The following is a 20169-nucleotide window of genomic DNA, read 5'->3' as shown; positions in this document are numbered from 1 at the left end:
ACGCATATGTATCAGCTTTCTCGACATGAATTCAAAGGAAATCGACTGCAATTTTTTGGAAAAAGTAAATTTTTCAGTGTATATCATTGAAATGAAATTGGTCGGCCGTTTCACACGAAATCGAGCTTATCTTCGATGACGCATTGAATATTTTTCTTATGACTTTAGGTTATTTACCGTTTAGAAATGAAGTGTGTAAAACCTAAATGTACTTTAATCTAATAAAGTCGTTCGCATGCGAGCAATACTTACTGCAGTTGCCTAGGCAACCGTCGGGAGAAAAATAAACAAACTCTGAATAAATTATCGAAGCAAACCAGCAGCTTACGCATATGAATGTCAGTTAACAGTTTGAGGTCGATGCGTACGCAAATGAACAAGCTTTGCTATTACTTGATGATGTATTGATGACAATAAAACACAATGAACTATCATAAATACATACCACTTATTAACCGAATTTGAGGTCCGTACTAGACTAGAAGGTCTTGACAGTACGGACCGAGCGATAGCGAGGTCCATACATAAAAGATCGAGGTCTGATATTTTTCCAGTACGGACCGAACGTATTCGGTTAATACGGGATTCATCATATGGCATACAGTATTTAGTTTATTTATTTATACAATGCGCTGCAGCATTCTTGCCGGCTCTTTCGCCAGCCAGTCGCCAAGCAAGCACTGAAGTGGCTTCCAAAACTTGGTTTTTTATTTACGTTTTATTCCCAAGCAAAAAATTCAAAACGACGAAACCATTCAAATCTACATTCAATAATCATGGCTTTTTTTTCATTACAGGAAAATTTCTTCATATTGCAACAACTGAAAGTTGAAGAACCATGCAATTAAAACATTTCTTATCCCTATATGTACCATGTATATCACTTGCAGTCGTAAATGTTATATCAAGTGAAACCAGTGCAAACATTTGCTATAATTCTAGTCTTGAAGGTAAAGTAAAACATAATTATAATGATCTCACTCCTTGCTCCGATTTGTATAACTGTATATTTTGTTTCTCTATATTATCTATATTACTTTTCATGTGCTCTGACTTTTTCTCGCTCTCATACACTTTCTATGTTATTGTCTGTCTCCAACTGTCAATCCGTTCTAATTCTATTGTCCAAGCCTAATCATCTATAAATAGCAGTTATGTATCTTACAATAATATATATCAACATATTGTCAGAATCCTGGAAAGTCAAGTCATTTGAATAAACATACCTCTCTTTACAGCTATAGCTTCTGAGTGGAAGAAATTAACAATGAAAATTGATTCATCACATTTTTGTCAATCATCGAAGTATAAATCTATTCGCGCATGAAAATGTGGGACAGATCAGTGATTTGCACACATCATCCACGTATTTGATGCATGGACAAAATTAAGTGAGAGGAATGTCAGAAAATATATCACAATGTCACAACCCTGAATATCTTAAGAAAAGTCTTAGCTATAGAGAGGCAAAACTGTGGTATATCCTCTGAAATTAGGCAGGAAATAAGCAACCCTAAAATTCATATCTTTGACACCCGGCATATTAGTGTCTAGTAACATTAAAAGCTATTTATTAACAGTTGAATAACCTACCTACTTAGCATAGGTTGATTACTATAGGTAAGTTACCATAGGTAGGTTACCATATTCACCATACCTACCATACCTACCATACCTACCATACCTACCATACTTACTATACCTACCATACTTACCATACCTACCATACCTACCATATCTACCATACATACCATACCTACCATACCTACCGAATCTTATAACTACCAAAACTTCAATAATCTGGTTCGAGACCAGTGATGATATTGAACGTTTTAGGCTGACTTTACGTTTCTTGAGACTTTTAGCTTGACGTTTATAGCAAACGCTAAACCGCCAACAAAGTTTGTGTTTTAACTCCACAATCTTTAGGTGTGCGGCATTTTCGCTAGATTACAAACGTTCTACATAAAACTTGTGATGTTCAGCCGAATGAAAGAAAGCAATAGGCTATTTTTGATGTACTTAGAAAAGCAGCAAATTCAGCTTTGCCGCGTATGTGTTTCACGTTCGCCGTATAAAACTTCATGTTTGAGCGACTGCATACACGGAATACAGCCTCAGCCGTTCAAGCATTAAATTTCATACGGCGAACGTGAGACATAAAATTATACGGCAAAGCTGAATTTGCTGCATTGTAAATACATCAAAAATGGCCTATTGCTTTCTTAAGGCTAGTTTCCACTCAGAAAAAATCTCCTTTGGATCGGAACGGACAGGAAAATTTCCTTTGTCGGTGAGTTCTCAGGCGGCGTTTATACAAAGAAATCTTTCCTGTCCTGTCCGATCCAGAAGAGAATCATCCTCAGTGGAAACTAGCCTTTACATTATTGCTGAAAATCACGAGTTTTCGTGTAGAACGTTTGTAATTTAGCGATATTGCTGCACACTTTAAGATAGTGAAATTAAAATACAAACTTTGTTAGCGGTTTGGCATTTGCCGTTTGAGATGCCTTAAAACTTTGCAATGCGTAGGTTTTCGTTAAAATAATTCATTTTACGCTTTAGGATTCCGACTGAATGTAACAGTTGTCAAGAAAAAAGCCGTTTCTGAATGGATAGATTGCGTAATGGAGTGTGCAACTGAGATATGTTGTAGATCTATCAACTTCAAGAAGAAATTAACTTCAAAAAATGATTCAAATTGTGAAATGTTACATAACGTGGTTTACAATACATCTGAGAGATTACTGGAGAAGAATTCCTCCTATGATTATGTTTATCTTCTCAACCCACAAAAGGTATGATTTAGTGCCATAGCTGTTATAGCTGTGGCGTTATTTGAGATATATTAACTGCTTTTCATCGGAAAACATTTATAAACATAAACCTGACTGTTATAGCAAGATTCAATTTTGTTGAATGGTTTAGCGTGGTTATTATCGTACATTGCAAGCAAGGAATTAATATTCTTCATTACAGGGTTACAATGAAAGTTGTTTTAACGATGAAAATGAAAGAGGTATGTGTTGATGTTAGTAAGAATCAAAACAATTCAAAAACCCGGGACAACATTTTGCTAACTACATTACCCGACGATTAACAAATTAGGAAAACTGAAACATATCTCCCAACGACCAGAGGTGGATAATAAGCCTTTGGTGAGTTTGATGCCTACAAATGCGCTTCATTCGTTTAATTACACTCATTCTGAACAATTTAGTCAAAGACTGCGCTGATATCTATCATAAAGAAATAAAACAAAGTGGAATTTATAAAATTAATCCCGACGGACAGGGAAGTTTCAAAGTGTTTTGTGATATGACAACATCAGGTGGAGGATGGACTGTATTTCAACGTCGTCTTGATGGAAGTGTTGACTTCTACCGAGGATGGCAAGATTACAAACAAGGTTTTGGTAACTTGAGCGGGGAATATTGGCTTGGACTTGATAAAATACACAAGATGACAAATATTTTAGAAAATGAACTTCGAATCGACATGGAAGATACATCTGGAAACACCAGATACGCTCATTATGATTCATTTAATGTCAGCAGCGAAAGTGAGAAATACAAGTTGAATGTTGGGGGTTATCATGGTAAGCACATTAGGCTGTATACAATTGTTCGCAAATGTTTTCAGAGTCCTATACCTCATTACATTGATACGATTTATAATATTGTGAAACTCATGAATATTTAACGAGGTGTATTAGGTCACATGCACACCGTTTATACCGTAGTTTGCATAGATATGCAAATCAATTACAAACACTAGCACGTGTATCGGAAAAATACAGTGTGTCCCAAAAAATTGTGACGCAATAGAAATTATCGTATTGTTTTAATTTTTATGCCTGAGCGCTAGTAAAAAAACATTGACACCTTTGAAATTCAAATTAACCGCATAGCGGCTGAAATTTTAGAGAAGTTGCCTAAAATATCCCATGGGTATACGAAGCATATCAAATAAGTTAACCATTAATTAACCTAAAACATAAAGTTTTTTCCCTTTGGGAGTTAATCAAGCCTTCATCAAGCCTTCACTTTTTTCCAAACAACATAACATTATACTTGGATTTCATCAAGATTACTGTTGAGTATCCGTACAGCATCCTTTACAGTGACGGGATGAACATTCGCGAAATCACAAATTTACATTGTGGTTGTAGCATTTGAGCCGTAATTATCAAAGCGCTGTTAAATACCCTAGAAATAGAAATGACTCTATATTTATATTTATTAATGTTGGAATTGCTTTCCGATCAGCAGGACAAAATATAAACACATTAACATGAATTTGTGGGAGATTGGATCGTCGGGTTGAAGTACTTCCGCAACAATTTTTACAAAAATTTTGACAATTGATACACAATTCATCCAAAATAGGCCTGGGGTTGTCATCGATCCCCTCCCCAGCCTGAATAGATAGATAGATAGTGTATTAAAATTATCTTGCAGCCCAAAGGCTGTATTGCGTAATATATACAAAACTAAGTAAATTAGGTAATTTAAAATTTAAAATTTTTTGCAAAGTATATTATTAACGTACGATTTTGGCATTAATTGCACTCCATTACCATTATTAATTTTAAGAGGCCATTCAATTCATGCATATATTTTTACATTAAGGTACAGCAGGAGACTCGTTATCATATCATAACAATATGGATTTCAGCACCAAGGATTCTGACAATGATATTGCGAAAATCAACGTTAACTGTGCGGTGACATTCAAAGGAGCCTGGTGGTATCGTGGCTGTCATTATTCCAATTTAAATGGTTTGTATCATTATGGCAATCACACATCGTACGCTGATGGAATCAATTGGCTCCATTGGAAAGATCATTATTATTCTCTGAAATCAACGTCGATGAAGATACGACCACGTGAATTTGGAAAGAATAAATAAAGTTGTTGAACGATAAAGAAGGTTTACGTTTACTTTATAAAAAGTGCAATGCACTAACACGGCACTTGTTGGTTTTTATAAATATTTAAAATCGTGTAATAAATGACGTATATTTACATAGAGGAGATTCTTCTCCTACGCCTAGCTTAATCCGAAGTCAAAGTTCAGAAAATAAACTAACTGTATAAAAGTGTATCGTAAGTTGTTCATTAGAATGAGCTTATTTTCATGACGGCTATATCTTCGTTTGTCACATTACATATAAAACATTCACGTTTATTTTCGAAGATCGTCCGTATTGAGACGTACGATTAGACGTGCTTGTAAATTTCCGGTTATAATTAAAATGCGCGTTAATTACAAGACACCCGATTGGTCCTCATCATTATATTGGAGTAATTACGTCTGGCAAACCCTCCACCTTATTTTTAGGCACATCACGGCTGCTTGAGCAGAAATTTTCCCCTTATCCATACCAATTTTGCACGACATTATTAAGTGGCCCTATTTTTTAACACGACGTCAACAACAATCACAGGTAAGAATTGTAAAAAGAATTTTCCATCGGCTTTTCTGTATTTGATATGTTTGTATTATTCCGACCATGAAAGCATTCACAATTCTTCACAATTTTATTCCATGAAACTTGCTCTGATAAACAACGAACCAGTTCTGTCGGAATGAATCATTGCAATAATTGTATACCAGGTGTACTATCCCGATAAATGGTGGTAAAAAGCAACACATCGTCAACACTGTAATAACGATAAAAAATAAGTTACAAAATAAAAATAAATAACGATAAATTCCTGAGATAAACGCTACAAACCTCATCCTGCCTTACTGTTCGTTCTTGTTGCTTACGCATGCGACCATGGCGGATTTATCGAAGATTCCATTGCAATTGCGTTGTTTTCCTAAACATGCGTAAATTTGTGTAAAACATTGGACACATCCATCGTAATTATCGCTAATCTGGTTTTAATAAATGAAAGTAATCACCACACAAAGATTCACTTTCACGAACCAACGTTTCGACACTCCGATCTAGTGTCTTCATCACGGGTGATCTGATGTTGAAACTCAGTTCCTTATATATTCTCAAAATGACGTCATCTAACATGCAATCAGATGTAAATATTCTTTTGGCAAATAGCTTCCCTCATCCCTATTTAGGACACAAAGACTCGCATTAATATGCAAGGCTTCCTAACAACGCATTTGTCCATAACGATCATTGGTGGTAACGACTTTTGAATCGTTCCACGCAATGGTATGGTTAGTTTTAGTTTTTTAAGTTTCACTGAAATTTGCTAAGAAAGGAGCAATATCTCAAAAGAATTGAGTGTACAGGTTGTTGACGTTCCCGCAAATAACAGAATGCACTCAAAAAATACAAATAAAATGTTACCTCAAGAGAAAAGACATATAGAAAGCTATCTTCCAAAAAAAACAATAACTTGCAAAGAAATTATCCGAAACATACGAGTTTCAAAATACAAAAATATCGCATTTTTGTACGAACTTTTTATGCAGCAAAAAAAACTGCCCCATGGTAGGACGATTGGCAAAAATGAAGGACTATAAGTGTCTTAAAACTATATCAAAATTACAAGGTAAAAAACAAAACTTACTCGAAAGCCAAAGCAAAAGTTTGAAGCGCACTTGTACTCACAGCAAAAAATTCATATTTACTCACTCTGTAGTGGGAAAATACAGTAGTCAGATAAGGTAGATGCAGAGAAACAGATTGAAACTTTTTTGCATTTCTCCACCTTCGTCTGGTTCCTCGTCGTTTCATTCATAAACACAGTAGCCTGTCTTTATATAAAAACATTCGGCGTTATATGAATGGGGCTTCGTAAACTTCACATAAGATGAGATGAGATGAGATGAACTTGACGTGTTGAATCTCCACTTGATATCATTTACCGCCAAGTAATTGGTGAGATCATCATCGTTGGCCAATGTTGCCAGCCACTTCCTCGTTCCCTTGAAAGCTTTTGCGTTATCACTAACGATCAAACTTGCATGGAATCTCCCTCTCGCAACGAACTTCTTCGACGTTTTCTTGAACTCACTAGCTGTCATCTCTTTGCACAGGTCTAGATGTACCGCTCTCGTGCTGGCACAAGTGAACATAGCAACACAAGCCTTCCTGGTTTTGTTTTAACTCATTTCAGTGGACGGGTTTTCTTGTTTCTTAAAAGTCTCCAATATCTGGTGCTCGTAAGAAGATCCTCTTCCAAACTCGGTCAATTTTCAAGTTTTCGTCTCCGTCTTTTACCTGGCTTTCTTTCACCGTCGCATTGATATCGTCGTTTATGGCAGCCCCTGCTACTAGTACCACTTCCGCTCAACCTCTTGCTTTACCGTCTCTATGCTAGCTTTACGTCGTTTTTGCATGTACCACAGCTCCTCTCTTTGCTTTTGTCCCATCGCAGCTGCTTCCCTTCCACTTTATTGCTTGGAACTTCATCTGCTCATCATTGAGTCGCTGCTGAAAGTATAACTCGTTCTTTAGTTTCTCTTCCACTTCCTGATCATTGATCTGCTTTTTCAACTTCGTACGAATGTCCCGAAAAGGTACCAAGAAACCGTCGTCACCTGGTGTTTCTTGCTCCCATCTTTGATATTGTCGAGGTTAGTATTTTTGTTCATTAAGTGTTCCACTTTCATATCTCTTGCCTTTTCTAGTCGGTTTATTGGTCGGTCCAGCCCGATCATCAGAATGTTTTACATCATCGATGACGTCGGTGATGATGAATTCCTTTGTCTCACCGATTTGTAGTTCGGGAACTGCTAATTGCTAATTGAAATTTTTCCTCTGTATCTATGTTCCATTTGTAGGTAATTCATTCAATACATAATCCGCGGCCAAACACGAGAAATTTATTCAAACGTTCGGTATCATGCCGTTGTTTCCACTTCAAGTGTGGGGAATTTGCCGTGAAATTTGCCTCGCTCCCACTCCCCGCACCACTGGATAAAAATTTCTCTCAATCGTTCAAAATATATTTTACATCCCATATTTTGCATTGAAACACCATAAAAAATGAAAAATAAAATGTTAAAATTCTTGTCAAATCTCCGGAAAGCGTGTTCGTTCGTGTTCGATTCTAAAGATCTTCGATATCACTATGGTAACACTGAACTGCATAACGTAACTGGATAATAAAATGCAAATTGTTCGACGACGATTTCCGACACCCCCCGACACGTGACATGGGAAAAATATCCGCACTGTACCCCGGATGTAGTGGCGTATGAGTTCTACGAGTGTTTTAGTTCTCAGTGAAATACCCCATGCATCCACCACTTTGTTTTGTTCATATCACAAATCACGTCATAACGTGTACCTGTAACTGAACAGACAGCGGTTCAATGTTATCTATTCGTTCATACTTCTATATAAATTTTTCCAAAGCAACCTAAACGATCTATTGTAATACAAATTCCGAAACCATGCAACGCCACCGCTTCCATTGAAGATGATCTTAAACCAATAAGTCTTACTTCGCAAGCCTTGTGGGAGGGTTCTCCTCAATTCTTTGCTTTCAGAAATGAGAGATTAGTGACCAACTTGATGTTAAACAATTAGCTGTGTCCGTGAAGTCGACTACTAACCCAGGCCTTGGTATATCTTCTCCATGCACCTAATCCATGCTGGACTAGACCGGCATCGGGCAATGGCTTACACGCACGACCGCCGATAAGCGTTTAGCTAATATTTTAAAAATATGAGGTTTCCTTAGGCGAAGTGGCCTACGGATTGTTTTCTCAAAATTTCGAATGAATTCCTGTTTTATTTCGCTAATTTGATGTCTCTCGATGGTGTTTACAATGGCGGAAACTTCAGGCTATAATGTTATGCAAACATCGGTAAAATATTAGGCTGTATATTTTCTGGCATTTCTTCAGGTAATTTCGCGGATAGTTAATTTTCACTTTTACGAAACTATAACTGTAATGTTTTAATAAACTCTTTCCTAAAAAAAAAACTTGTCGTTATACATAGACGATGTAAACAAAGTCAGCACGCGCGGAAGTATTACACGCGCTGTCAAAGTCTGGGCTGCCTATGTCTGTACTTGAAGATTTTGTATTGTTTTGATGTTTTTTCTGAAGCCTCAAATGTTGAAATTTTAACAGTTACCTAAGCTGGTAGGGTCTATAAACGCCTGTAGAAAAATGGTGACATGACCTTCAATATTGAGACTGTATTTTCACGAAATGATAAATATTGGCTATCGACGCTTGCTATTGAGTCATTCAATAATATAAACTTATAGTTATAGCTAATCTAGGCCTAGGATATTATTTTCTTGGTTTAAAATGGTGAGAGGTGCTGCATTTCATGTATTTCTAGTCATAAAATAAAACGAGTAATATTTTTATCAATATATGTGTTATGTCCTGCTTTTGTTAAATGATATATAAATTAACAGACATCTTTGCATTAACATATTTTCTGCTAAAAAGGAACAATAATATTTATGAGCAGCTGCCAGTGTCAGAGTTTGAATATTTGTTCACATACAGTACTTGGAACAAGTGAAATGAATGATATTATTTTTTATTGCCGTATAAAGAAACATTCAATATAAAGTATTGAAGATAACCCAACTTTGACAAAACTGTCAAAGGCTAAAATGCATCCCATTGAATGGCTAACTTAGCTACAGTTTAAGTTTTCACGCAGTTGCAATGCTGAATATAACTCGAAATGTAAACACAAGAGGGTAAAGAACCAAACAATTAATTTTTCATTTATTTGGACGAAGAGATAGAAAAGATTAAGATAACGTCCAAGACCCACTTTTTGTGGATTTGCTTGCAATGTAGCTATATTTGAATGCGAGCTTACACAGTCTAAACGTTTTAACCATATATATGAGACTGATCAGTCATCGCGTTCAGCACTTGTTGCCATAACAACGTAAATATTGTTGATCAGATAATTTGTTACTAACTTCTTAATCAAAGGACATTTTGCTACATTATCGGGGATATAACATTCAGTTTCAATTAACAAAAGATTGCATCAGGAATATTTCTTTTTACGCAATCGAAAAATGCTGTTTGGAGTTGATTTTGAAAATGACTTGTTTTAAATTTTACAATCATTGGACCTAATTGTTTTAGCGCTGATTTAAATTTTCCTTTCTCAACATTAGACGCAGTTATAATATTCAGTTATGCAGACTTTAACGTTTACCCGAAAACGATGTCCGGTAAAAATCGTTATTCGCGCCAGTTAATCTCAAGTCGAAGTTAAAATAAAGCGGCAGGCACTTTAAACATGCAATAACTTATAATTATAACTAATTGGTTTTATTTAATTACTTTTCGCGCTTTTTTAATTAACTCAAACCGAACAAGTTATTATCGAAAACTGAATGCAAGATTACTACGAACTCAGTTTTTTTTCACGTTTGACGTTTCTAAGGTCAAACTATATTTTTTGTTGCTCTGCTATGATAAATGTCATTGAAATTTTCAGAGTGATCTATGAAAAGGTAGATTATGCATTTTAGTATGATAGAGCGTTGATTTATAAACCGTAAGAACTATCCGTTTGAGAAATTTGCTTTCAGAGAGACAACATTCTCCCTAACCGCATATTTATTGCTCGGCACTATACGACTGTTCATAAATTAACTGCCAAATAAGAGACGTTGATGCTTATTATGCAGTTTGCACTTAAATAATTTATTTGCTGTTGAGTGTTTATAATAAGAATAAGAATAATTTATTTGCTAGCATGCACATCAGTATTTTGCTGCTGTTCTAAGCAAACCAACTGTTCAAAGTCCTGAAATAATTTCCAATATATCTTATAACCAGAGTTGTGGTAAGTCATTTTAAACATTAAAATTTATTCCATTCCCACTTACTTTGTTTCGCAAAATGTGACCAAAATTTTGTGTTAATTTGGGAGTTTGAAGGTCATAGATGCCCTTAATGAACGAAGGATTACTAGCAAGCAGGTTTTCTGCGCAAAAAATACACATGCACACGCGAGTTTTTTTTGTGGGAGAAGGGGTTTGGGGGAAGCACGATCCTACAGAAAGTAATTTCTCTTGGTCAATCTCTCATCCCAAAGACTTGTTCTTAAATGGCCGTTAAGTCGTTGTCCTGGGGTTTATATTCTCCCAATTAGGACTCCCATGATGTCATGTGCACACGCTACATACCATGAATGAGGTAGCTAGCCTCTAAGACATCAACCTGAAACATTCAAAATAAAGTGTTGAAGATAACCCAACTTTGACAAAACTGTCAAAGGCTAAAATGCATCTCATTTAATAGCTGAGTTATACAATTTAAATTTTCACGCAGTTGTAATGATGAAAATAGCTAAAGACAACGGTTCAATGTTATCTATTTGTTAATACTTCTATATGAATTTTTCCAAAGCAACCTGAACGATAAGTTGTAATACCAATTCCGAAACCATGCAACGCCACCAACTTCTATTGAAGATCATTTCAAACCAACAGATCTTACTTCGCCGATATAGCTAAGCTGCGGGAGGGTTTTCTCTCAATTCCAAGCCTGCGAATAATGGAATATATTTATACGCTTATTCCACGGTGGGGGGTGAAACGCGATAAATAGATCTATTCATTGTGTTTCCCCCCACCGTGGAATAAGCGTATAAATAGATTCTGTTATTCGCAGGCTACTTAATTCCTTGCTTTCAGAGATGAGAGATTAGTGAGCAACTTGATTTTAAACAATTAGCTGTGTCAGTGAAATCAACTAGTAACCCAGGCCTTGGTATATCTTCTCCATGCACCTAATCCATGCTGGACTAGACCGGCGTCGATCAATGGCTTACCCGCACGACCGCCGATAAGCGTTTAGCTAATATTTTAAAAAAGATGACGTTTCCTTAGGCGAAGTGACCCGGGGTAGTTTCCTCAAAATTTCGTATGAATTCCTGTTTTATTTCGATAATTTGATGTCTTTCGATGTTCTTTAAAAATGTGGAGACTCCTGTCTAATGTTGTGCAAACATCGGTAATTATTAGGCTGTGGATTTTGTGCTATTTCTTCAGGTAGTTTCGCGGATAATTAATTTTTACTTTTACGAAACTATAACTGTAATGTTTTAATAACTCTTTCCTATAATTATACCTTGTCGTTATACATAGACGATGTAAACAAAGTAAGCACGCGCGCAAGAGTCATACGCGCAGTCAAAGTCTGGGCTGCCTTTGTCTGTCAAATTAGAATAAATGCAAATTATCATGTCACAAAATTCTGGTAATGCGACGCTTCCCATTGAGTCATTCCATAATATAAACTTATAGTTATAGCTAATCGCTAATTTTCTTTGTTTAAAATGGCGAGGGGTGCTGCATTTCATGTATTTTTAGTCATAAAATAAGACGAGTCATATTTTTATCAATATATGTGTTATGACCTGCTTTTGTTAAATAATATATAAATTAACACACATCTTTGCATTAACACATTTTGCCAAAAAGGAACAGTAATATTTATTTATAAGCAACTGCCAGTGTCAAAGTTTAAATAAATGTTCACATACAGTACCTAAAACAAGTGAAATGAATGAAATTATTTTTCATTGCCGAATATTGTAAAGAAACATTCAAAATAAAGTGTTGAAGATAACCCAATCTTTGACGAGACTGTCAAAGGCTAAAGTGCATCTCATGAATGGCTGACTTATGCAGTTTAACTTCTCACGCAGTTGTCGTGATGAAAACAACTTACTCAAAATGTAAACACACGAGGGCAAAGAAGCAAACAATTAATATTTTATTTATTTCGTGCGAGGAGATGCAAAAGATTAAGATATCGTCGAAAATCGACATTTTGTGGATTTGCTTGCAATGCATCATTTGAGTGCGAGCTTATACCGTTTAAACGTTTGATCTTATATCTGAGACTATTAATCAGTCATCACCTTCAGCAATTGCTGCCATAAAAACGTAAATATTGTGGACTACATAATTTGTTACTAACTTAATCAAAGGACATTTTACTACATCATCGGGGATATAACATTCAGTTTCAACAAAAGATTGCATCAAAGATTGCATCAAGAATATTTATTTTTACCCAATCGAAAAATGCTGTTTGGAGTTGATTTTGAAAATGACTTGTTTTAAAATTCCCTTTCATAACATTATCTTTTTTGCAAAGCCGCCCTAGACGTAGTTAAAATATTCAATTTTGCAGACTTTAACGTTTACCGGCGTTAACGGAAAACGATGCTGGTTAAAAAAAGTTATTCGCGCCAGTTAATCTCAAGTCGAAGTTGAAATAGCTTGGCAAACACTTTTAACATGCAACTACTAAATTAGTTTTATTTAATTACTTTTTGCGCTTTTATTTAACTAAAAACCGAACAAGTTATGATCTATGGAGGGGCATTTAGGACAAAAATGACATTCGCTTGTACATTGCATGCCGTTCGTTCATGCCACATGCTATTCGTTCGTATCAGCTTTTATTCTCGACGTTGTTCGCGTGTAAGTTACACGCCATTTGTTCGTACACTTTCTGCCTTCGGTTTGAGCCGGCGGACTCATGTCATCGGGTCAGCGGCCGTTCCTTCTACTAGCTCGAGCCGGCGGACATAGTTTAATCGGGTCAGCGGTTGCTACGTAAGACTTCGTGTAAGGACCGCTGTCACACTGCTGTTTTACATTAGAGTCTACAGAGCAAAAGGTTGAACAAAAACGAAAGTACAGAAAAAATGAATAATTCATCTTCTAATAATCGTGATCTATTAACAAGAACCAGAAATTTATTAAGAACTGCATTGTGCCAATTGGAAACTGGAAATGTCTCAGAAACGAGTTCCTCGTTCTCGGAACAAGGACCAAGCGCTTCTACTTTTTCGGCATCGCCATCGGGGCAATCTTTGCAGCAAGGAGTCCAAAGACGAAGTGCCTCCTCTGTTTCAGGGCAAGGTCGAAGTGCCTCAGACGATTTCAGGTATGAAAAAGAGTACGAATGTGCATACGATCTTGAATGCTACACTACCATAGACCATAGTATTTAGAAGGTTGACGACTTGGTGTTGTCAACTGATTTGTCATAATGGTTTATACTTTATATTGTCATAGCAACAGATTCGTGTGAAATTTTGAATTTTGATTAAAAAAATTCTTTCACCCAAAAATAGTGATTGAAATCTTGTAGTGATTATATATATTCATTTCAATTTTAGAAGGGCATTTCCAGGAATGTGTTCTAGAAACGTCACACGCCCATTACCTTCTGGCAACTTACAGCCACCAGTGAAAAAAACAAAAGGATCAATAAAAGGTTATGTTCCACTGCGATTCCAGCCAGCAGAGACTTGGACCCATGACATATGTATTCTAGGCAGGTGTAATGAGAGTTTAACACCAGACAGACACCGACTTGACTCCCTTATGGCAGCTGGGCTTGGCAAAATGAAAGTCGTTTTTCCTAACAAGAATGCATCTCATGAAGAACTACAAAAATTCATGGAAGAAAAGTTTCCAAAGATGAAAGGATCGGGAGGGTTTGAAGTTTTGAGAGCTGTTGGAGGTGGTGGAGGACAAAGGGTACTCAGTCTTATCCCACCAAGCAGAGAAGGATATTCTGTATCATATCTCAAAGAAAGGTTGGGCCAGGCCGTAGCCTATTTCCGTCCACTACAAATTGATTTGGATGAAACTGAAGTGAAATATGATGTGAGTTCAGATTTTAGTTTTATTAGTGCTTTTGGACATTTATTTTTACTAATTATTTTCAACTTACACGATTTTATTATTGCATACTAAGGTAATTATTTCTATTTATTAAAGTTACTCTGGATTTAATTACCGCTCAACATGCTTAACTGTGACAAGGATAGTATTTTCAAATTAGTAAATATATAGGCTTCCCAACCCTTATTGATTCTTGTGTTTCTTACACACCACAAAATTTGACAATTAATGTGCACTTTTCACCTACTGTAAGTATAATCATTGTATGGAAACTGCGATTCAGATTGTCAAGCTTTTATAGTCACTGATATAACATTTGCCTCTTGCATGTAATTAGTAAAATTAATTGGTAATGTTTAAATATTTTTTTAGGATGTTGGTCCAGTTATCAATTGTATCAAATGCAGCACTAGCTTCACATATGGTGAATTTAAAAATCACCAGCTTGTCTGCAACCCTGATGGGCATAAAAATATGGATTTGTAAGTATACACATGTACATACACAACATAATTTATATAATAAATAAAATATATGTTGATTGAAATATAAATATAAGATATTACTGAAAAAGCTAATATTTCTTATTATTATTAACTACAGATCAACTGAAGTATCGGATGACGAGGTTAGGGTTCCACCTGAAGTGGAAACTATCAATGCAGACAAGGTTCAGTTGCTTACACATTCTATTATTCATGATACAAATTATACAGAATATTCACATATAGTTTTTCCAACAGAAAATGTGTATGTACAGTAATAAGCTAATTTTGCTATTAATTTAAAAAAGCCTTCATGCATGCCACCAATGAACTACTATCCCTTTCTGATTCCCAGAATACAGGGCTATATGTTGGTGTGTACAAATTAAAATAATATTACTAAATGTATTTGTTTATGGTGTGTAAGCTAGGTTCAAATGCATATATATATATATATATATATATATATATATATATATATATATATATATATATATATATATATATATATATATATATATATATGTATGTGTGTGTGTAATCATTAATTATACTGTGTAAATGTTCTGTTTGAAAGGTACCTCAGGAAATACAAGATGCGTATGAGAGCCCGATATGTACTAGTGTCTCAGACAAAAAAGAAGTTAAGGATAAAAGTGGTTGGTATTGTTATAGCTGAAATGCTAAACTGTTTTATTATATTAATGGTACAAATCTAGACAAAGATTTATATATGAATAAAGTAAATGTTAAATTGAATTTTAAACTGCATAAATGTTTTTAATAGATTGCATTTCCCACCTGAAAGACATGTTTCCGAACACAAGTATCGAAACATTGCAAAATTCGTATGCAAATAAACAAGGAAATGTGTCTGAGGTGGTTGATGAGCTGATTGGAGGATGGGATGGGCAATTGGAAGGTTTGTACTAGTGGTGTTTCAAATTCTTTGAAACAAAATTGTCAAATGGGTCTATTAAAATTTATTTAATAATTTTAAAATATTTGCTAGATTATTTTCCTGATTTTGAAACAATGATGGAGAATATTGATGCAGATGAACCACTAAATCTTGCTGAACATCTTCAAAAACTAGCACCCACAAAAATAACTCCTCAAAGATTATCTGTTGATCGTGGTAGCCTGTTTAAAGACAGTGTGTCATTTTTCAAAAAGTCAAGTTTCGATTTTGACTCCCCAGTGAAAATAGTATTTGAAAACGAGCCTGCAATCGATGGAGGGGGTCCTAGGAGAGAATATTTACTCTCTTATTGAATTGCTTGGTTTCTCCTAGCAATTTTGTACGACTGTTTGAAGGAAGTGAAGCCCGATTACTACCAATGCATAATACAGATGCATTAAGGGCCAGTCTTTATAAAGTAGCTGGAAGAATTATTGCAACATCCATTTTGAATGGAGGTCCAGGCTTTCCATTTTTATCCCCTGCAATCTATTCATACCTAATTTCAGGCTTAAGTCAGGATATTGACATTGTGAAGGAGGATATAGCAGACATAGATATTAGAGATATTGTAACACAGGTAGGGATTCATCAACATTAATCACTAAGTTCAATTGTCAACCGATACACATTTATATGCAAATGTTTTATCAAAATTAAAGTATTTCATTTTCTGTTACAGATTGATTCCTTAGATAACTTTGAAAATATTCCTGATCAAATCCTTGATGCACTTGTGGAAACTGGTTTTACTAAAAAAATCACCAAAGAGAATAAACTTGAAGCTATCACAAGCATAATGCTGAACACAGTGATCTTAATGCGTAAAGCTGAGCTTGATCAATTTGGTCAAGGTCTTGGCCCAATACTAAATGAAGCACAGAAGCATCCTGATGTTTTCAAGCCCTTGTTTGTTCATGTTGGTGATGTGGATCTTACCCCAGAAATGTTTAAAAGTCTATTGATGCATACACACTTAGATGACCCAATCAAAGGCTATTTTTACAAGTATATTGATAATTTGGGTACGTTATTTTCTGTACCGTAACTATTGGTTTTGATTTAGCTAAGAACATATTACTGTACATATATATACTAAAGCTTAATTTTTACATTATTAGATGCAAAGGGTTTGCAAAAGTTGTTGGCATTTTCTACTGGTGCAAGTAGTATACCACCAATGGGTTTTCATGAACCTGACAAGATAACTCTCACAACTATTGAAAGTGTTTTGCCAAATTCCAATACATGTCCTATGGATTTAGAACTACCAAAAAAAGTTGCCAATTTTGAAGAGTTTTCCAGACAGATGAACATTGCCTTGGACATGCAAGCAATGGGATTTGGCATCATATAAGACACAAGTTGGATTTAGTATCATAACATTTGTTGCAGTTGGGTTCTGTTTTAAAGGCAAAAACATTTTCCAGAAGAGATGTCTACATTTCCTAATTAGAACGCCAGGTTTTGCAAGTGATTGTCCTTAATATGTTTATACTTTCCTTAAAATCACCTGCTAATAAAAACTATTCAGGCTCATGGCAACCTGACCTAGAAGATGCAAAAATGCATGCCTGTATGTATGTTTCAATGCCATACACATCAGTATCATTTAGTGGGTCAATCTGTTGTTTCATTGCTTCGAAATCTTCATCTTGTAATGGAGACATCACATCTTGTGTTTCAATATTTTCTGACTCAGGTACAGGGCAAGGTGCATCAGGGTCAATACCATACTCATTCCATTCCTGTGATGAACAAACATAGATTTTAATTTTTTAGGTTCTAGGCAAACTTGAAATCATAGTTTGCACTTAATATTATGAGCTAGTAGTCTAAAGCCGTGATCAAATGGCACACAACAGTCATCCTAATTGTTACATTTTGACATATAAAATGATTATTTTGAATGCAGTTCTAAATTGCTAAATTGGGTGCAATTTTAAAAACATAAATAGGAACTATACATGCTTTTCTGTATATTGCAACACTTAGTATATTGTTGACTTCGTACACTGCATAATAACAGCACTATGCTTTTTACGGTGATTTTTGTATGTATACCACATTCCATGTTTTTCATTTAATTCTTTCCATAATCCAGAGCAGTTGTTTAACCCTAGCCCTAATGAAAATAATCGAAGAGAACACACGAATAAAAAGCATTTTGAAGTAGTAAGTACCTGAGATTGGTAATCAGAAAGCTCTCCAGTAATATTTGATGACATATCAAATAGTCCATTGATCCAAAGTCTGTTTGGCGTTTTATTTTGTTCAGTTCTCAATGGATGATTATCCCATCCATTACAAAAATGCTGGAGTTGTCTGTTTATTCTTGGTTGAAAAACAAAGTGCAAGCAAAACATGTGAATTGCATTGTTTAGTTCCAAATATCCTGCTTCTTCCAAGTAATAAAAAATAGAGTAATAGATGTACAGACAACCAACAAATAAGTCACGCCACAGCCTCTCTATTCTTTGGTTGTGAACACTTGATCCTGTGATGTAACTTCCCCTGCCTGGTCCTCGCTGTGGATGGTTAAACATATACCAAGCCACCTGGACATTCTCTCCACCATAGTCTCCCCTCACTCTTGAAGGTAGTCCATGAAGTTCAACAGCTTTTGAAAACAAACCTAACACTGTGGCTGCTTGATTATTACCACTACAGGACAAATACATTATCTTTCGAGAAAACCCATCAATGCAACCATGGATGACAAATTTCCACCTGTAAAAGAGGAAGTACATAGCTAGCTCATTACCAAATTATAATGATTGATTTATTTGATTGAAATTGAATTCAGGTATGAATGTATTTACTTTTGTGCATGCCTTCTCACCTTTTAAGTTTATGATGACCATCCATGTGCCAGAGAGAAAGAGGTCCTCTAACATTGTAAACCCTTCTGTGAGTTACCCTTAGCTGTAATGCTCGAACAAGAACACCTTCAGGATCTGAACGTCTCATTGCTTCCCTTACTCTACTCTCCTGCAACTTCAATCCCCGCGAAAGCAAATGTCCACGCATTGTTTTATATCCAGTGTTAGGGAATTCCACCAATATCCCTTTAATTATGTCATCCAACTCGTTCTCAGTAATACTGGAATAGCTGTTCCTCATGGATAGCCCATATTCCTCCAGTCTCCGGTAAACTGTTTTTTCACTAACACCCAAAATCTTTGCCATTTCACTTGCCTTGAATCCATAATCGAGAAATAGTTCCATTTGTTCACAAGGAATGTGAAAACTAGGCCTTCCTCTGGAATTTGTTTGCAATAAAGTTGGTACATGGTTGTTGCCTGTGTACAAATCGTCGTCAATGGTTGCAAGAATAGTTTGTGCTTCCCTGATACGTGGTAAAAGTAAATGTTCTATGTTTTCCAAATTATTGCCGAATCTCGTCAGTATTGCACAAAGCCAATCGACTTTGTAGCGAACATAGTCAATGTTAATATTACCATTTGTGCCTTCTAGATTACGAATCACATCGATTAGAATTTCTCTAACATTAACTCGAATCAAATGAAATGGTGAGTTTTGCTGGCTTTCACTAGTAAAAGACATTTTAATTTTTAAATAATAACGTTACCGTAAACTCGTAGCAAAATTCAGAGTGAAACGCCGAAAGTCAAACTATTCCAGAATTTATAGAACGTCCTTACACGAAGTCTCATGTAGCAACCGCTGACCCGATTAAACTATGTCCGCCGGCTCGAGCTAGTAGAAGGAACGGCCGCTGACCCGATGACATGAGTCCGCCGGCTCAAACCGAAGGCAGAAAGTGTACGAACAAATGGCGTGTAACTTACACGCGAACAACGTCGAGAATAAAACTGATACGAACGAATAGCATGTGGCATGAACGAACGGCATGCAATGTACAAGCGAATGTCATTTTTGTCCCAAATGCCCCTCCATAATGATCGAAAACTGAATGCAAGTTTACTAAGAACTCGATTTTTTTTCACGCGTGTTATGTACACGTTTCTCGGGGGAAACTATGAAGTTTCTAAAGTCAAACCTTTCATTGTTGCTATTCTATGATGAATGTCATTTTTCAGAGTTATCTATGGAAAGGTAGATTAT

At 35.7% G+C, this 20169-nt stretch overlaps 3 protein-coding genes across 3 annotated transcripts; 2 read left to right on the top strand and 1 right to left on the bottom strand.

Moving 5' to 3' along the window:
- Nucleotides 1-922: 922 nt before the first annotated feature.
- LOC114534806 (microfibril-associated glycoprotein 4-like) lies at nucleotides 923-5023 on the top strand. Its single transcript, XM_028556282.1, has 5 exons — nucleotides 923-950; nucleotides 2566-2798; nucleotides 2980-3019; nucleotides 3221-3598; nucleotides 4632-5023. Exons 2-5 carry the CDS (start codon nucleotides 2628-2630, stop codon nucleotides 4910-4912), a joined length of 870 nt encoding a protein of 289 aa, XP_028412083.1. The 5' UTR covers nucleotides 923-950; nucleotides 2566-2627; the 3' UTR covers nucleotides 4913-5023.
- An 8563-nt stretch (nucleotides 5024-13586) lies between these two features.
- On the top strand, nucleotides 13587-17437 carry LOC114534815. The gene is made up of 10 exons (XM_028556288.1): nucleotides 13587-13888; nucleotides 14124-14616; nucleotides 15007-15116; nucleotides 15238-15304; nucleotides 15697-15778; nucleotides 15907-16041; nucleotides 16132-16362; nucleotides 16590-16660; nucleotides 16763-17105; nucleotides 17202-17437. Exons 1-10 carry the CDS (start codon nucleotides 13647-13649, stop codon nucleotides 17435-17437), a joined length of 2010 nt encoding a protein of 669 aa, XP_028412089.1. The 5' UTR covers nucleotides 13587-13646.
- Nucleotides 16968-19711, bottom strand: LOC114534805. Its single transcript, XM_028556281.1, has 3 exons — nucleotides 18923-19711; nucleotides 18264-18810; nucleotides 16968-17828 (listed from the first exon to the last, which is right to left on the bottom strand). The coding sequence occupies exons 1-3, from the start codon at nucleotides 19645-19647 to the stop codon at nucleotides 17607-17609; spliced, it is 1494 nt and encodes a 497-aa protein (XP_028412082.1). The 5' UTR covers nucleotides 19648-19711; the 3' UTR covers nucleotides 16968-17606.
- Between the last annotated feature and the right edge of the window lie 458 nt (nucleotides 19712-20169).

This window comes from Dendronephthya gigantea, unplaced genomic scaffold (genome assembly GCF_004324835.1).
Source record: "Dendronephthya gigantea isolate DGI-Jeju-01 unplaced genomic scaffold, DenGig_1.0 000107F, whole genome shotgun sequence".
NCBI lineage: Eukaryota > Metazoa > Cnidaria > Anthozoa > Malacalcyonacea > Nephtheidae > Dendronephthya > Dendronephthya gigantea.
This window is presented reverse-complemented; position numbering and strand designations above follow the sequence as displayed.

Bases quoted from the DNA above. Each gene is read 5' to 3' on its own strand.
- LOC114534806 (XM_028556282.1), top strand. From the start codon at position 2,628: ATGGAGTGTGCAACTGAGATATGTTGTAGATCTATCAACTTCAAGAAG. The intron at 2,799-2,979 runs GTATGATTTAGT...TCTTCATTACAG, and splicing joins ATCTTCTCAACCCACAAAAG to GGTTACAATGAAAGTTGTTT. The intron at 3,599-4,631 runs GTAAGCACATTA...TTTTACATTAAG, and splicing joins GAATGTTGGGGGTTATCATG to GTACAGCAGGAGACTCGTTA.
- LOC114534805 (XM_028556281.1), bottom strand. From the start codon at position 19,647: ATGTCTTTTACTAGTGAAAGCCAGCAAAACTCACCATTTCATTTGATT. The intron at 18,811-18,922 runs GTGAGAAGGCAT...CCTCTTTTACAG, and splicing joins GGTCATCATAAACTTAAAAG to GTGGAAATTTGTCATCCATG. The intron at 17,829-18,263 runs GTACTTACTACT...TGTTCATCACAG, and splicing joins TTTCTGATTACCAATCTCAG to GAATGGAATGAGTATGGTAT.
- LOC114534815 (XM_028556288.1), top strand. From the start codon at position 13,647: ATGAATAATTCATCTTCTAATAATCGTGATCTATTAACAAGAACCAGA. The intron at 16,363-16,589 runs GTCCTAGGAGAG...ACCTAATTTCAG, and splicing joins GCCTGCAATCGATGGAGGGG to GCTTAAGTCAGGATATTGAC. The intron at 17,106-17,201 runs GTACGTTATTTT...TTACATTATTAG, and splicing joins CAAGTATATTGATAATTTGG to ATGCAAAGGGTTTGCAAAAG.